The following is an 18,896-nucleotide window of genomic DNA, read 5'->3' as shown; positions in this document are numbered from 1 at the left end:
TACACAAGCGTTTTTTTTTTGTATAAAGGAGGAGAGTTAGCATTATTACTTCATCTTTATCATCTCTGCCTTCTCGTCTTCCACTTCCACATTTGTCTCCATACATCTGCCTCATAAAGGTTATGGGATAACGTCAGAGAATGTCATGTACCCGTGGCTCAATATACTTACATTTCCATCTCATTCTTTTGGTTTTTCACCTTCATGAAGTCATTTTCTGATCCCATGTATGTAAATCCATACCTGAAATAAAGACAAAATGCAGTGTAAGAAGCCATAGATGTGCAAGATGGAGTTGTACAAGCCAGTGCGGCGGCGGTTTTTTTAATAAGGTTATGCTTGGTTCACATCTGCGTACAGGTTTCCGTTTGGGGGGCCACTTGGGGAACTCCTTGAACAGAAACCTAACTCTTATAAAAAGTGACTACCTTAGGAAACCCGCACACCCCATAGATTATAATGGGGTCCGCGTGGTTTCCATTCAGTTTTTGCATAAATAGGGCGAAAAATGCTCATACGGAGACCGGGCGCAATCAAGGCCTCATTCCCATAGTGAGAATTGACTTATTGCTCTGTAATGTCTCCTTTTGTCTGTACTGTAACCCTAGGATTTGTAAAGCGCTGCAGAATATGTTGGCGCTATATGAGTAAAATGTATTGTTATTATAAAACGGACCGTTACATGAATGGTGACCTTCTCCCAAGCTACCAGCAGAGGGAGCTATAAAACAGAGGACGGATATGTGTCGGCAGAATGAGGTCTCCTCATATGAACTGTAGTAACCAGAGGTGGGAGCAGAGCGACTGTGTGCCGGATTGTGAAAGCAGACAGCTGTTCCAGAAACAACACTTGTGCGGACTGCTGACAGAGCGAATGATCCCACTAAGCGGAAGCATGTGCTCCTAACACCTTACGGAAGCGCTGATAAAGTGCTGCAAATGCATGTGACATAATCCCATTATACCTGCAAAATTTATTGGAGAGGCAATAAACGGCACCTGGAAATACACAAGATGGATGGGAGAGAGCCGTCCGCTATAAACACGTACGGTGAAGATATTCTGGGGACTGGCTGTGCTGTAATGGATACAGATCCCAATCTGTTAATCCTAATACAGATCCTCTACTCTGTATCAGTAAGTACTACTGTATGCAAGGGGCTTCGGGCCATTACTGTCATGGGGTGCGGATTCTGTATTGTATCCTCTATATGTAGACTGTGCAGTGTAGGAACTGGGATCCTACAACCAGCTGACAATTACTTGTTCCCCCGACTATAAGCAGATCACAATGGGCCCGTCTGAATTCAGCTCTCACTTATGAGGGAATCCAGCAACAAGGCTTCACTGCTATGATATAGAAAGGAGTATTGTTTAGCAGTATAGCATCTACTGTACACAGTGGGCAAAGGATGACGTAGCAGAGTGGTCTTAGGGTAAGTTCACATGGACCTCATGTACTCTCCCATTTCTTTCACTGGAGTCCAGTAGCAGATTGTATCTCTAGGTCGGTGGTCCCCAATCTTTTTTTTGCACGGGGACCAGTTTCATGCAAGAATATCTTCCCACGTTGATTGGTTGGAGGGATGTTAAGAAGTTTCTGAGGAAGGAAGTGGCTTATCGGTCATTAGGACCCTGAAAGGCGCACACAGATAAAAAGAAAAAAAGGTGCGAAAAAGAGGCACGGAAGTGGTCATTGTGAGCGAGACGCCCTCACTACTTCTCGTCCTCCTTGGAAGTGGCTATTGTTGTGGCCCTTTACTGAGTGATCCATGGCCCGGTACTGCGATATCTCAGAAGAAAAAAAAAGCATCATAATTAGAGATGAGTGAGTAGTATTCGATTGAGTAGGTATTCGATCGAATACTACGGTATTCAAAATATTCGTACTCAATCGAATACTACTAACTATTCGCAGTAAATATTCGATTCAGAGCCAGCGTTGATTGGCCGAATGCTATACAGTGTGCTATATAGTGTAGAGCATTCGTCAAAGCAACGCTGGTTCTGCAGTAGGCTCGTCCTTGCTAGTCGGGAGAGCTGGCAGCTTGCTGTTATGAGGGAGCTTACTTTTTCTCATAGGAATGAATAGCCCAGCGTTGATTGGCCAGTGTACAGCATTCGGCCAATCAACGCTGGTTCTGTCGGCGGCTCGTCTGTGAGGAGGCGGAGTCTAAGTTCAGACCACAGCAGTCTCCATTGTGGTCCAATTTTAGACTCCACCTCCTCACAGACGAGAATCCAGCAGGACCAGCGTTGAATGGCCGAATGCTGTACACTGGCCAATCAACACTGGTCAATTCATTCCTATGGGAAAAGGAGTCGGCTCCCTCATAACAGCAAGCTGCCAGCTCTCCCGAATAGCAAGGACGAGCCTGCTGCAGAACCAGCGTTGATTTGCCGCAGGCTCGTCCTTGCTAGTCGGGAGAGCTGGCAGCTTGCGGTTACGAGGGAGCTTACTTTTTATCAGCACAACTGCAAGCACTGTGCAGTTAAAGCGCACGGACCCCATAGACTATAATTGGGTCCGTGCGCTTTAACTGCACAGCGCTCCTCCTAAACACTCTCCCCCTGCTACTCATGGACTTGGTGACTCTCCATTAGTCGAATTTTTTCCCATAGACTATAATGAGATTTGATATTTGATCGAGTAGTCGAATATTGAGGATCTACTCAAAACGAATATCGAATCTCTAATATTTCACTGTTCGCTCATCTCTAATCATAATTTAGGCAAATACTGCCTTGCAAAGCCCATGGAAACAAATGGAAGATGGAAAAACGCAATTCATTTTTTTTGCCTTTATTTTTGCAAAAACTGCATCATGTTTTTTTCCGCCTTCCATTGAATGGGAATAGGTCATGGCACTTTTTTCCCCTCTCACTGAAAGCAACCAGCTGGAGGAGAATAAATCTGCCTGACCCCTATTAAAATGAATGGGAGAGCTGGCATTTGCGAGGCAGATTCCGTCACAAAAATTTGCTTGGTATACAAACAGAGCAGCGAAGCCAACGTGTGGTCTAGTACAAGAACAAAGTGGGAGATGGCAGGTCAGTGGTCGCAAGTCCTCGCCTCCTGACACCATCTTAGTTTTCAATCCCGGAAAACCATAATATGAGGACAATGGTTTATAGAATAAATGTTTGTGCTCACTTTTTGGCTCCATTCACCAAAGCAATTTCATCAGGAGAAGAGGAGATGTAAGAACAATGGTTCTCTGATTCGGCAGCGGGTCCGTCAGTCTGACACTCTTCTTTCATCTGCACGGTATGGCACAGACATAGCGCTCGTAGGAACAGTTCCTCCCTATCCTAGAAGAGATCAAAAACATGAGATCAGTGTTGGTGTGACTCTCTGTGGATCAGCTATAGGAAGGGACTATGGTGCATCAGTGACAGTGGCAGGTCTCATTTACTAGCGCCCTACTTTTAGTAGTGGATGAGGCTGGTATTACAATTCCAATAGACAGGACTGAGCTGCAATAACAGGCACAGTTACTGATGAAATATCTAGCAGTATCTGGTAGTCAATGAAGGAATGTTCCTCTTGTTATCAGTGACTGGAGACATTACTGTTTACAACTAGAGATGAGCGGGTACTATTCGAAACGGCAGTTTGGAATAGCACGCACCCATAGCAATGAATGGAGCCGGCCAGCACGCAGATGGGGCCGGCGTCCTGCCGTTTAACCCCCTGCCGACCAGCTCCATTCATTGCTATGGGTGCGTGCTATTCCAAACTGCCGTTACCGAATAGTATCCGCTCATTTCTATTTACAACTAGCAGCTGAAATCCTGCTTAGGAGGCTCTGATACACTGTAACAAGCCCTACACCTGTGCTAGAGAGGGACAGTATTAAGCGATTTGTGCCCGTTAACAAAGAAACACAACAGTCTCAGTGTATAGAAGAACATTACCCTAGAAGCTTTTCCATAGAAGCCAGTAGGACCATCGGTCACAGTAAGTCCATCTCCAGTCTCCTTGTATTTGTAGCCATCTATGCAGCATTCAATGAACTCCATGGAGTTTTCTGTGAGCGTGCCAGTCTTATCAGTGAACACATACTCCACCTATGGAAACAAAGCGGGGCGTTGTCTTGTAAGTTATCAAATGTATGGTAAAAGGGTTGTCTCCGCAACACAACCCCTTTCAATGTGTCACTTGCGGTTTGTGTGTCATAGACTGGGTTCCCTCAGTTGCACATAAATTAGATATGACATAACCATTGCAATTCTCACAGATCTGGAGAACGCACACTAGTCTTTCTCTATCGCTCATTTACTCAAGCACATCTTTCCCCAGGAACCAAGATCATTTGTCTGTATAATAAAAGTTAGCAGGGCCCAGCAGTCAGATAGTAATGGCGGCTACACTTCCACTTCCAGGCCCCTACTAGGCACCAGCTCTCATGTCACCTACTAGTACAGTAGTTCTGCTGTCGTACCAAAGCTGAAATTCTCAGTTTTCATATGTTACCAAGATCACAGTTTAGGTATAAAAAAAGAGGCATCACTAGCTGAAGACACATTCAGGACAAATGCAGTATATGCTAGATATAAAAGTCACATTCCCAAGTGTGCATTTAACTTTTTTTTTAATTTTTTGCTTTTATATGACACCTCATTCTCAGGTTATATAAAACAAACAATGGCTATACGTTAAGCCATTTTAATGTTTACACCAGAACGCGGCAATCCCCTTTACATACCGGGTTTCCCTGAAAATAAGACAGTGTCTTATATTAAATTCTGGTCCTAAATATATGACATGTCTTATTTTTGGGGGATGTCTTATATGCTTGCTGTGCGCAGGAGCGGCTGGAGGGGGGACAACGTCTCCTTAGCGGAGCGCCAACATGACTGTTGGTTGTAGGTAGTTCGGGAGGTTAAGTGAGGAGGGGGGGGAGTTGCTACTTACTTTCCCAATTTTCGTAGCAGCACTGATGCTGCTGTTGGTCGTGGCGGCGGAAGTGGTGGGCGTGGCTTAGCGAGGATTCCAGTGGTTGCACCGGAGAGCCTCACATCGCGGGCACTACAGCCGGCTGAACGCTGTGTGCAGTGCTACGTGTGCACAGGAAAACCGGCTACTGATACCATATGTTGTATCCACTGTTCCTGCTGCTGTGGGATGAGCTGGGAGAGTGGACCCCCCGCCGCATACGATGCTTACCGTAGTGTATGCGCAGCGGGCATCTCCCAGCTCATCCTACAGCAGCAGGAACAGTGGATACAACATACGGTATCACAGCAGAGACAGCAGCCAGCTTTTCAGTGCACACGGAATATCGCGCACAGCGTTCAGCCGGGTGCATTGTTTTTTAGGGGATGTCTTACTTTCAGTGGGTGTCTTATATTAGCCAATTCAACAAAACCTCCTCCATGCCTTACTTTCGGGGGATGACTTATTTTCAGGGAAACACGATAGTACTCATTCAAATCCAAGGTTTGCCTGTGTAATACAGGGTACAATAGGTCTAGCAGAATGCAATGTTTCTCCCAACATTGTTCGATCCACTCATAATTAATCCACTAATAGGGTCTATGACAGTAGGTTTTCTAAACTGGACAACCTCTATTGCATATAAAGAGAAAAACAATATGAAAATCTGTATTTAAATATCCAATAACTAGAGATGAGCGAGTAGTATTCGATCGAGTAGGTATTTGATCAAATACTACGGTATTCGATTGAATACTATGATATTCGAAATATGTGTACTCAGTCGAATACCACGCAGTAAACACCTTTTACCTTTATCGCATGGTATTCGACCAAGTACGAGTATTTAGAACACCGTAGTATTCGATCAAATACCTACTCGATCGAATACTACTCGCTCATCAATAACCAAAATGTCTACCTACCTGCCCAAGCTCTTCATTAAGGTCAGAGGTGTTCACCAACGCGCCCTCCTTTATTTCCTCGTCATACATCTCCTTATCCCAGGAAATGAAGAACGATCCTAAGAACTTTTGCATTTCCACAGTGACGTACATGGATACAGGGATGATGAAGTTAAAAAGAACCATGAAGGAAAGGAAGTCGGTAAAAATCTTCAAGATCTAGAAGAAAGGGGATAGAAAAAAAAAAAACATTAGTGTCATGTCCTGTGAAGATATTGCATAACTTGACAAGACTTTCATACAGTTCAGTGGTCCTTCCTTCTGAAATCATGAATCAATCTGCAAAGATAAGCACTTGGGTATATGTGTATCTGCGACTGCTGTTTTCCTAACTGATGCACATATACACTGCTAACATGTGACTCTTCAAACATACGTAACATTAGGAACATTAAAGGGGTTTCCCATCTCCCTGTTTCAGCAGTCTGCCTGCTGTCTCTTCTTCTCACTTCCAGTATTTTTCTCCCCCTTTCCCCCAGCTTGCTGAATGGGACAGTATGTAGTATTACAAAAATTAAGTAGAAAATGGACTCAGTGTTATCTGTGTGTTTATATATAGAGATAACAGACTCAGCTTTATCAGCAAACTGCAATTAGCTGAACTGATTGTCCTGCAGGCAGAACAGTGAGTGATGACACCTGTCCAATGTCACAGGTCTGGCATTATGGAAATGCTGTGTAAACAATAGGAGTAACTAGCTGGTACCCGCGACTTCGTCTGCAGTGATTGTAGCAGTGGGTATATACAGGCGCGGGTAAGGTTTTCGTACTGTGTATAAGGGATGGGATATGAAATCTAATTTTGTATCTTGTTTTTTCTGTAATTCAGAGAATACGTGAGACTTTTGTGTTGAAGTTACTTTGTATTTGAGCTGCTATATATACGGTGTTGTGAGAAACTTTACATAGTGACTTTGGGACAGAGGTATTTGAAGTTAACCCCTTCCCGTCAATGGCATTTTTTGATTTTGGTTTTTCATTTTTGACTTCCCTCCTTCTAAACCCCATAACTTTATTATTTCTCCGCTCCCAGAGTCATATGAGGTCTTAATTTTTCTTGGGACAAATTTTTCTTCATGATGCCGCCATTAATTATTCTATATAATGTACTGGGAAGCAGGGAAAAAAAATTCTGAATGGGGTGGATTTGACAAAAAAATGCATTTCTGCGACTTTCTTAGGGGCTTTGGTTTTACGGCGTTCACTGTGCAACCAAAATGACATGTCCCCTGTATTCTGTGTTTCGTTACGATTCCGGGGATACCAAATTTATATGGTTTTATTTACATTTTGACCCCTTAAAAAAATCCAAAACTGTGTTAAAACTTTTTTTTTTTTATTTTTTTTAAAGTCGTCATATTCCGACAGCCGTAACTTTTTTATACGTCCGTGTACGGGAATGTATAGGGCGTCTTTTTTTGCGGGGTCGGGTGTACTTTTTAGTTCTACCATTTTCGGGAAATGTTATTGCTTTGATCACTTTTTATTCAAATTTTTATCAGAATCAAAAGAGTGAAAAAACGGCGGTTTGGCATTCTGACCATTTTTCCCGCTACGGCGTTTACCGATCAGGTAAAATATTTGTATAGCTTTGTAGAGCGGGCGATTTCGGACACGGGGATACCTAACATGTATATGTTTCACAGTTTTTAACTACTTTTATGTGTTCTAGGGAAAGGGGGGGTGATTTGAATTTTTAATCCTTTTTATTTGTTTTTATATTTTTTTACTTTTTTTTAAACTTTTTTTTTTGCATTTATTAGACTTCCTAGAGGTATTGACATGGGTGGGCGGTGTCGCGGATTGTCAGAGCAGTGGGGGTCGGCAAACATGGCTGCTCCGGAGCGTTAAAGAGAGCCTCCTGGAGTACCGTTAAGGGGAGGGGCAAAGTGGTAAAGTATATGTATATGAGATTGTGTGGGGTTAGGGGCTAGGCTGCAGAGGGCAATATGAATTTTGTGGCTTGCTATGGTCCAAAGTGTGTGAGATTGCAGAGATGGTGGTGTGAGTTTGGGTTTTGTGGGGGTCCTGGCACAAACGTATGTGCGCTGTTGTGACGAAAAGTAGCCTATTGCGCAATCGAGTGTAGTGACTATGTTTGTGGAAAATTTCAGCCAAATCGGTCGAGCGGGTTTTGCGTGATTGAGGAACAAACATCCAAACACACAAACATCCAAACTCACAAACTTTCACATTTATAATATTAATAGGATAAGTTCACATAGCAGGGAAACAAAGCAGCATTTCTAAAGCAATATATTTAGGAAAAGTCTTCAATTTACATAAGCGACCAGTATAGATAAGATCCTTGAGATGGGACAACCCCTTAAAAAAAAAAAAAAAAAAAGAAAAAAAAAAAGTTTCTTGGATTAGAATGTATTCACATTATGCCTTCAGACTTTAACAGTATTGTGCCATTGGAGGTAAACCGATCAAAGTGTTAATATTATTTTTTGTAGGTAATCTAGAGGTAAAAATAGAAGGTTTGATCAGTTTTTCCCCAATCGCACCTCTGGTGAATGTAAAGAGTACATTTATCGAGTACTTTTATTATGTGATTTTAGATGATGCTTCGCTAAGTCGACATCAGTTTTTATGGTGGAATTTGTACGGCAACAAGATACAACACATGTTGTATCTTGTTGCCTTGTTGCATGTCCTCTCAGTAATACGAGAATAAAGTTAAAGTTTATTTCTTGGTGCTGGACCCTTCACTTTCGGTCCACATACTATATCCTTGGAGTCCGAGGGCTCTCTATGTCCCTGGCATCAGAATATACGGATATCTATATTTGTGACACTGCCGTGAGTTGTAATTTCTTTTGCTTATTTGATACAATATATAAATGCTACTTGTAGCACGAGGATCCCATAAGCCATACCTTGAAGGACTCCTTCTCCTTGCGAGTTTTCTCGTTGTACCATGGCTCATCGTTGGCAGGATTACTCTGCCATATGTATTTCAGTGTGGTACAGATGGAGGCTTTGGAGAGCAGGATTGACAGATACACTATTAAAAAGGCATTGATTGACCTGAATGATAAAAAGAAAGAAACGGCTGAAATGTTTCATGTATGAGGCAGACAAGGAAATACAGAGATCCTCATTCAGAACTTTGTGGTTTTGTGGGTAACGTCTTTGTGAAGTAAGTAAGCAGCAGACATGTAGACAGCTGTAACCTCACTGTTATCGGGACTATCAGGACTCAGGGTGAGAGAAAAGTTCACTGTGGGAACCAGTGACTTGCTGAATAAAGGTTATAGAGATAACTACAGTATAAGAAACTACTGTACTTTAGTCAGAATTGTAATGCGGTAATCCTGTAATTTCTAGTTCTCCTGCATATATTATCCTGTCTGATCAGAGTGGTTCAACTGCTGGGACCCCACCTAGGGGAAGAATGGGGGTCCGATTTAGCCCCCATGAATGGAGTGGCAGGACCAACATTCATGCAGCAACTTTAATCTAGATTGGACTAGATGCAGCATGTTCTCCTGAACTTTGGAAGTCCGCCTGTTGGGTCTAGATAGTTATACCCTATTCTGCGGATGAGGGGTCACTTGAAATGAACGGAATACTCGTAATCTACCCATCCATCTATCTATCTATCTATCTATCTACCCATCCATCTATCCATCCATCCATCTACCCATCCATCCATCTATCTACCCATCCATCCATCCACCCATCCATCCATTCATCCACCCACCCATCCATCTACCCACCCATCCATCCATCCATCTACCCACACATCCATCCATCTACCCATCCATCCATCCATCCATCCATCCATCTACCCATCCATCCATCCATCTTTATGTCTCAAGATCTTTTCTTGCAGCCATTGAACTAGAACCATCATGGATTACGGTCATCTTGGAAGGTTCTAGTTCTCCATACAGAGATACAGCTTGTGTAGGGAATCTTGCAGGTAATGCTGCCTGGGAAAATAGTAGTTATATAGCTGATAAGGAGAAGGATTGTTTCTCCCATATTAGGGGAAGAAATACTTCTCGACTCCTAATATAAAATATGCTTCCTAACCGAATATGGGAATCATACTAAATCTCTGGATCCATGCCCCATCTTCAGGAATCCAATTCCCATAACTTGTACAGAAAGAAAATCTGTATATAAATATGTATATATTTATAATAAATGTCATCTGGTGCTTCTTTTAGCTCATAAGAAGCAAAATCTTCCGTATAGCGCTGTCCTCAGCGGGGTTTCTCTGATTTGGCCTGTATCCATATCCCTTATGTTTCAAGGCTCTTTACTGAGTCAGACATGACCAAGTTACCTACAAGTAGCACTAGAGATAAGATTCTCTGCTTTCTGGTGGAGATCTAATCTGCTTATATGTCCGGAGAGGGCACGGCCTGTAAGACTCCCTATCTACGTCACAGACACCCCTTACTCAGCCAACCAGTATCCTCCTCCATACTGATGTGGAACAAATCATCCGATTCCCTGGTCTTGTTATAAAGGGGTTCTCGGGGCTCACTGATCATTTTACTTTAGGATAGGTCATCAACATTCGATCAATGGGGGTCAAATAGCTGGAATCCTCATTGTTTAAAGAGGTCATGGCACTTACAAGTTCTGTTGCCTTTTCTGTGTGATGAGGGTCACAATCATCGGTCACATGGTACAGCAGCAATCCAGTGGAATTCAAGGTATGGACCCTTCAGGAGCGTCCCAAGTGTCAAACGCACCAATTACATATTGGTGACCTATCCTATGGATAGGTTATCAGTATGCAAGTCCTGGAAAACCCCTTTAAGGCTCTTTAATGGGGCTGAATTCCAATACAGGGTAGCTACCTACAGGTGGCCCCAGAGTGACGTCTCCTCTCTTCACAATGAGGCTCACGTAGGGTTGAGCCGATCTTGACTTTTCAGGATCGATTTTAAAATCCGATTTCCGATCATTTTTCATTCGAACCCGATCTCGATCCCAATTCCGATCCCAATGCAAGTCAATGGGATTTTTTTATTAATCAGAGATCGGATTTAAAAGCAATCCTACCCCCTGGTGTCCACTTACCTCCAGAGATGGCTGGTCCTGTGCCCTGTGCCTTCATTCTTCACCTCGCTGCCGCTCCACGCTGCTTTTCTTCCTTCGCTGCCCCCTCCCTGCCAGGTTAGGAGAGTGTGGGCAGGTACTGGGAGGGGAGACGTCACGTACCCGCACACACTCTCCTAAGCCACAAGCCCCGCCTACCTAGCGCTTTAAACACTAACCTGGGAGGCGGGGCAGCGAGGCAAGAAGAAGGAGGGCAAGTAGTAAGTAGCTGCTAGAGATTTAGTTTAGCCTTCCATTCGAATGAATGGAGGCAGCCGGCATGCAGGGGGTTAAGGCTGTGTGCCGGCTGCTTCCATTCATTCCTATGGAACTGCAGCAGAGCCTTCACACTGAATATACATTGTATACTCAGTGTGAAGGCTAAGCAATGCATTGTGGTAAAAATCACCGATCTCGATCCCACATAAAAAGATCGTGTTCGGCATTCCGATGGCGATCGTGAAATTTTCTCGATCGCCAATCGGAATCCGATCTTTTCCGAACACGATCACTCAACCCTAGGCCCAGGTTGTTCTTGCACAGCCTCGTGACGGTCCTCCATCATGATATTCTTCTTAAAAGGATCTTCCCAAAGTAAATAAACTCTTGGGACATTTTAGCCTCTCCCTGCCCATGAATGCCACTTTCCTGCTCAGGAACACCTGCCAACTGTATCATTTTGGGGGTGGTATACTGGAATGCATGGGTTAATTTTATCCAATCACCCCTTTTTCTGTTCCCACTAATTTCTCAGGACTATACGCCATATCCGTACACTCACTGCTAGTTCTGACTGCAGAGACCCCCAATGAGCCACAAAATAGAAACGCATAATCTTTAACAGGAAATCCAGAGTGAGCCCACTTGTAGAAATCCCCTTTAAATGAATCCTATATCATTATTATACTATTACTATAAAGCCCCTGAGCCCCCTAAGCACAGCAACCTGCCTACGGAGCACATGGCTTATTCTTATTGCTTGTCCTTGGGCTCATAATAAGACGCAGGGAAATCCTTTATTTAGACGTCTCCCTAATGATCGTATTGAAAGGTTTGGAGGCAGAAATAACCTTGTCCTTGTCAGTGCTCACAGGAAACGCACAGGACAGCTTATCTGTCCGAGCGAGAACAACGTCAGCAGCGGACATGGGAACACCTTCTATAAACTCAAGCAACGTGTTGTTTATACTAAGACTCACTTCTCCACCGCCGAGCGTTTCTGAGACTTTCCTTGGTAGTTCAAAGCCATTTTGGTCTCCATGCCAGTATATACCGCAACACCTGCAGAACATAAAAGGCAAAGTACTGAACAGAGGCCAAGGCGCTGCACACAGCAGATAAGAGGGCATATATTGGCAGGTGCTTGTATAACTGATATAAACAATATACAGGAGTATACAGATGACACAACTACATCAGGACTTTGGAGGGATACTTTTTATTCTCTGTACATTTCTTTAGATTTCATGGTTCCTTACAGCCATTGGGCTACATGAGTCAGTTATGGTTATAAGGAACTCCACTCAAAAGACACAAACCCCATATTGGAAATGCATGTTCTATGTGGCTGTCCTGTATTTTATACTTGCATGCAGATTTCATCTGGTGCGGGATGAAAGAAGATGAGGTCATAAGTTTCTCGTAGTCAACAACCCCTGCCCCCTGCCCCCCACTTGTCTTAAATGACGGCTCCAGCACAGGCTGATGTCATGCTTTCCTGCAACAAAGTCTCACACATGCACCATGCATGGCCAGGCGGTGCAGGGTTGTCCCTTTGTTGGGGACACTACATTCACATTCCGTAGTAGAGACTGTGATGTCAGTCTGTGCGGGAACCTTCAATCAAAATCAAGGAGTAGGGTTCACAATGGAGAAAAGATGGGGCAACACAGAGGTCCAGTGGTTAACACTGCAGCCTTGCAGCGCTGGAGTCCTGGGTTCGAATCCAGCCAAGGACAACATCTGCAAGGAGTTTTTATGTTCTCCCCCCATGTTTGCGTGGATTTCCTCCCATACTCCAAAGACTCACCGATGGGGAAAAATGTACATTGTGAGCTCTATATGGGGCTCACAAACTACAGAAAAGACATGTGGGTGAGCATCATTTACACATCACCATACATGAGGCACACACTCCGCCAGCCCAGGGAATATGAAGACTGGAGTCGAATCTTCTCCTTTGTCCCCATCTGTTGCTTTCGAGCAAACAGTTCATTGGAACAATTCATGGAAACATGATCATAAGCATAAGAAATGAACTAACAAAATAACTTGTCGTTAAATTAGCAGAATATACAATGGAGAAAAATTCTTATATTCACCATAGATTTCCTTTGTGTTTTTTAACGTCGCTCCTTTCAGCAGCAAATTTTCAGGACCCAAAGATCTAAATGAAGGTAAATGACAAGGGCTCAGTGATACAGAAAATACACTGTGCTCATGTACTGCAAGACTTTGTATAAAAAAAACAACAACAACAAAAAAAAAACACGGAATAAGAAATGGTGACACAAATGTTGGGTGCGGGGGGGGGGGATAGGGGGGGTCCCTCATCTTTGGGCAACTTGGAGGGGATTTTCTACTGACATCATTATCACATATCTACCAGAGAGTGAACCAATGTCTGATCCATGGGGATCTGGCATATGAGAACCCCTGCGATCACAAGAACAGGGATCCCAAAGTCTTGAGTGTGACCAGAGGGGTATTACACACTCGAACACACCACTCCATTCACTTTTGTGGGATTGATCGAGAAGTACCTACCTCCATCAAACTCACAGAAGTGAATGGATGATCATGCTACAGATTCATTTACTTTGAGGACTACGATATTAGTAATCCCTGAGGGTCCCAGCGGACAGATCCCTATACTGTGGACATTGGATAAATGTTGCTAGTGGAAGGGGCAACACGGTGGCTCAGTGGTTAGCACTGCAGCCTTGCAGTCCTGGGTTCAAATCCTGCCAGGAACAACATCTGCAAGGAGTTTGTATGTTCTCCCCGTGTTTGCGTGGATTTACTCCCATTCTACAAAAACATACTGATAGGAAAAAAATGTACATTGTGATCCCTATATGGGGCTCATAATCTATTTAAAAAAAAAAAAAAAAGTTGCTAGTGGATCAACCCCCTATCTCTAACCGTACATAAGCTAACAATTAGAGACCACATTAGAGATTTTTTATATTCTATGTGTGATCTTATGGAATGAAGGTTTTCATATCATCTGGCGCAAATCAGTGAACAGGTAGTTAGTGAGAAAGCCCTGTAAGAGCACCAAAGTCATGTGTCAGCGCTGTCAGTGTCAGCAGTGTCATTAATAGCTAGAATTACAATGTGTGGCTGTGACTGCTGAGGGGGAGGTATGTAGACTATGACATTCACAACTGCCCAACACATTGCTGAAGGAAACAAATCAAAGTGTTACTTATCCTTCATAGTAATTGATAATGTAATTTATTATTTTGCAATAATTGTTATAATAATAAAAAAATAAATAAATATATATATATATATATTATAATATCATGGTCACTATAGACTCAGCCTGGCTACACGAAGGCCTATACCTTGCTTTGACTTCCTGATTAGTGTATATATTCATCCGTCCAACAAACCTGGAGAAAGAGTAAGGAAAAAACAAAACATGGAATTATCTCATGACATCCACTATTAAAACATGGGTCTTTATAGTCTGAAATCTGAATCATTACGGATCCCACATACCGACCTGCTGCAATACAAGAGAACTGCATTTTGTCACTTTACCCCTCCCTGACTGTAGCTCTATATGTCACGGGAGCTGTAAGGCGCACACGTTGCGGTATAGTTCTCATGGGCGAGGTTTCAGGTCCACATAGTGATTTATTTGTTGTACTGGGCCCTGTCTGGTAGTTGTGTCTATAATACTGCTGTGTACTAGCTTAACATCCAGTGTATTATGCTATGTGCAATTCACTGTGAATGCCTCGGCTATGCTGGCCTGATATCACTTCTCATTAAAGGGTTTGTACAAATTCCGCGTCAAAATCCTCGTCTACCAGGTGTTATTTTCTACCCCCCTTCCCCCATTCATTTCTGCCTGAAGATCATGCATGATGCTTATTTTTCCCCTCCCCCCCCCCAGAAAATCAGCATTTGACTCCCATTGCCATGAATAGAGGCTGGTTTTAGGCGGAATTTGGTGCTGATTTTGAGGCGGAATCCGCCTCGAATTCAGTGCCAAATTCCTCAGTGTAAACATTCCCCAAAATTCCAGAAAACCCTTTTAAATGTAAAAGTTCTTGATGCAATTCTACATTTTCATATTTGTCATATGGAGCTTTAGAGGCACTGTCTGACCTTTACATAGGCCATCTATACTAGATCAATGTGGCTCTGGCTCTCAGCACCCCTGCTGATCAGCTGTTTGAAGATGCAGTGGCGTTTGAGAGTCAGATCTAATATTACACTTCACTTCACAGCACCGGTTAACCCCTTCAAGCAAATAATTTGTGCAAACGTGTATTATACTGAACTATATAACATTATTGGCAGTGTAAACAGAGTTTTACAGTGTGGGGATAGGCACAATTTGGGGACAACACGTGACGATCCGTTTACCCGGGGCTGTGGGATTACACACAATGAGGATTATTTTGCTACTTGCAGTAAAGTGTGTGACCTTGTAGAAACAATTCATCACGTGTCTGAAGCGGCAGCAAAGCCTGGAAACCCTGCACTTGAAACTGTCAGAAAATCAGAAGATTGTGTAATTAAAAATCCCCGAAACACTTTAATTGAATGCTGGAGTTATTTTAATTAAGACAGGATCCTTAATTAACTGCTGGAGGCTACAGTCTGGCAAAAAAAATCTTCATGACTAATGATTCAGCATTAAAATAGAAGCCAGCACCAACAAAAATATGGGGAAATAAATGTTGTATTAAAAGTGGTATTCTGGGATTTAGATACTGATGATCGATCCTTTTAGCATCCAATGGGTGAAGGTTAGACACAGGGTACCCCCACTGATCAGCTGATATTCGGGTCCTTCTGGCTCTGTACACTGTGCATCTGATAGGCCACGGCTAGAATTAGAGATCACCAATCTGATATTAATAAGCCGTCCCATTTCAGACACAGCCCCTTTGCACACATAAGCGTCATTTCGCTGAGGGCCAGTGATCAGGAGAAGGGGAGACTAAAAATCGATCCGCACCCCCGCTGTGAGTAACCAATGCTCTATTCATTGAATTCACAGTGTAAAGATTCTTTGAAAAAGTAGGATTAATTTGGGAATATGTGCGTAATAAAGCGGACCTCTCGCCACCTCCAGTTCTTTGCATCCTCTAATAGATGCCGCTGCATAGTGTCTAGCATTGCTGGAATTTTTCCTCTGGCTCCCAATCAGAAAGGCCATCAATTTAGATCAGCGGGTTCCAACTCTTGGAACACTAAGGGTATGTTCACAAGACGGAAAATAGATTCCACGTGTGAACATAACGTGCGGCTAGCCGCGACGGGATGTCGATGCAGTGCACTTGTATCCCGTCACGGTATTCCGCTCTGGATTAGGCCCGAGGGAATGGGCCTTATTGGGAGGGAGTCACGGCAAGATAGATTGTCTTGTTTCTTTTTTCCGCTACTAGCTAGCGGAAAAAAGAAGCAAGCAACTTCCACTGAAGTCAATAGGAGCCATTTTGGCAGGCGGATTTTGAGTCAGATTCCGCGTCAAAATCCACTGCCAAAAAACTCAGTGTGATCTAGCCCTGACAGATCAGCTGTTTCCTGAAGCGTACAGGTCTCAAAATTGTTTACATGCACGCTGGGCACTGTGCTGCTCAACATACTTTTAGTAGTTGCAGTTAAGAGTACTGTAGAGGTGAGTACTGTAGAGGTGAGTACGGTAGAGGCGAGTACTGTAGAGGCGAGTACTGTAGAGGCGAGTACTGTAGAGGTGAGTACTGTAGAGGTGAGTACTGTAGAGGTGAGTACTGTAGAGGCGAGTACTGTAGAGGTGAGTACTGTAGAGGCGAGTACTGTAGAGGCGAGTACTGTAGAGGCGAGTACTGTAGAGGCGAGTACTGCAGAGGTGCCCCATACATTTAATGTGGCATCATTGAAGTACCCATAACTGCTACTAAAAGTACAGAGATTGAGCAGTGCAGCTGATCTGCATGTCTTCCCAGTTGGACCTCCACTGATGTAAAATTGATGACCTATCTTAGAGGGTTTTTCTGGCCCCAAATCAAATTTTCATACTGGTGACCTACCTATCCACAGGATAGGTCTTCAGCATGTGATCTGGTGGTGTCCAACACCCGGACCCCACACAGATGATCTATTCCGGTAGTCTGCAAGCTGCTGGCGGACAGGAGTCCCTTTAAATATTGATGACCTATCCTTAGGATATTTCATCAATATCAGATGAGCGGGGATCAGACTTGTGTATCAGACATCCTCGTAACAAAAACTTACTTGTAAAGGTCAGGCTGGGGCTGTTCACATTCAATAGTGGCTGAGAGACTGTCCATTGCTTCAACACTGCGCAAACCACATGTTTCCCGTACTGCAAAATAGGTCTGCAAAAAAAAATATCAGTAAGAGCATGTAAAAAATCCAATATGTCCGTAATACCCGCGAACCTTGGAATTTTACGGCCTAAATTTAGAATGACCGCGTCCACATTATCGATGGAAACGCTGCTAGAATCAAACACGAAGCTTCTATGCTATTTATAGAGCCGTCTGCAGATCCAAATTATTACGGTTGCCAAGTTTTTTTTTTTTTTTTTTTTCCAAATGTGCCATCGCTAGTCAGGTTACTGCCATGGAGGGCTGCAATGTACCGTTCTGCAGACACAAGCGAGCTGCAGGACTCATGAACTGGACACAAGTGAGTTGCTTGGTAACTCGCTGACCTTTTAGTTGCTGGAGCTAAGAGCCCTTGGCAAGAAAACAGAAATTGCTATGTGCTCTCAGATGATTATGTAGCTTAAGGATGCTTTCTATAGCGCAGGTCTCAATCCAGTTTTGTGCAGGTTTTTGCAGATTTATGCATCATAGAATAAGAGAAAGCATTAGGACGTGATCAGACAGTGTGGTTAAAGCCGCATCAGAACAATTGGGTGTTAAACAATTGCAGGTATTGGTACATTTACATGGGAATTTGGAGCACATTCTGACTCAAAATCGGCTCCAAATTCCACTGTAAATCTTGAAACCTTTCAATGGGAAGCACAGGCACATTTTTTTTGATGTTAGCGAAAAGTAACAGCATAAAGTAACTGCTTGTTCTTCACGGGGGTTCGGTCCGAAGTTCCCATTATAATGAATAGTAGGCAGATTTTGGAGCAGATTTTCAAAATTAGCTTCAAATTCCCAAAGAAGAAATTTTGAACCGTCCCTAAAATTTTGGTAAAGAGGAGATTTCACGTGCTCAGGAACATGCGTTTTCACATACCGCTAGAAAGCTGACAGTGCGCCGAATTCAGTGCGCTTTCTAGTTATGTGCCCAGGGGTTCGAGATATTGGTGACCCTCAGTACTAGTCTAGTCTCAGGACTACGTTCCTCAGCTTAGCGTCATCACTGGGCAATAAGGAACACCCCCCCTCTGACAGTACAGGGCTAGACTGTCACAGTACAGTGGGCAGATATCAGTGCCGTTATAACGGTACCAATATCTCCAGTCCCCGGGGCACGTAACGGGAAAGCCAACAGTGCACTGAATTCAGTACTCCATTGGCTTTCTAGCGGCATATAAAACCGTGTGTCCCTGAGGACATCAAAGGTCTTCTTTAAAAACAGTACTTATTCTCCATTTGCAATGCAACCCAGACATTGACCCCAAAAACTACTATATATACTCGACTATAAGCCGACCCGAATATAAGCCGAGACCCCTAATTTTACCACAAAAAACTGGGAAAACTTATTGACTCGAG

General features: G+C 43.4%; 1 protein-coding gene across 2 annotated transcripts in view; it reads right to left on the bottom strand.

Annotated features, from left to right (window-relative positions):
- ATP11C (ATPase phospholipid transporting 11C (ATP11C blood group)) overlaps nucleotides 1-18,896 on the bottom strand; it is a 104,864-nt gene that overhangs the window by 33,760 nt on the left and 52,208 nt on the right. For both annotated transcript variants that reach the window (XM_075260236.1, XM_075260237.1), the window contains exons 7-15: nucleotides 17,431-17,534; nucleotides 14,541-14,588; nucleotides 13,290-13,354; nucleotides 12,168-12,249; nucleotides 8,787-8,937; nucleotides 5,866-6,063; nucleotides 3,919-4,071; nucleotides 3,155-3,312; nucleotides 172-243 (exon numbers count right to left, since the gene is read on the bottom strand). In XM_075260236.1, the coding sequence (XP_075116337.1) occupies nucleotides 172-243; nucleotides 3,155-3,312; nucleotides 3,919-4,071; nucleotides 5,866-6,063; nucleotides 8,787-8,937; nucleotides 12,168-12,249; nucleotides 13,290-13,354; nucleotides 14,541-14,588; nucleotides 17,431-17,534 (1,031 nt within the window). The remainder of the gene's footprint in view (nucleotides 1-171; nucleotides 244-3,154; nucleotides 3,313-3,918; nucleotides 4,072-5,865; nucleotides 6,064-8,786; nucleotides 8,938-12,167; nucleotides 12,250-13,289; nucleotides 13,355-14,540; nucleotides 14,589-17,430; nucleotides 17,535-18,896) is intronic.

This window comes from Leptodactylus fuscus, chromosome 11, assembly GCF_031893055.1.
Source record: "Leptodactylus fuscus isolate aLepFus1 chromosome 11, aLepFus1.hap2, whole genome shotgun sequence".
Classification (NCBI taxonomy): Eukaryota; Metazoa; Chordata; class Amphibia; order Anura; family Leptodactylidae; genus Leptodactylus; species Leptodactylus fuscus.
The sequence above is the reverse complement of the archived record's forward strand: the minus strand, read 5'-3'. Positions and strand labels throughout refer to the sequence as shown.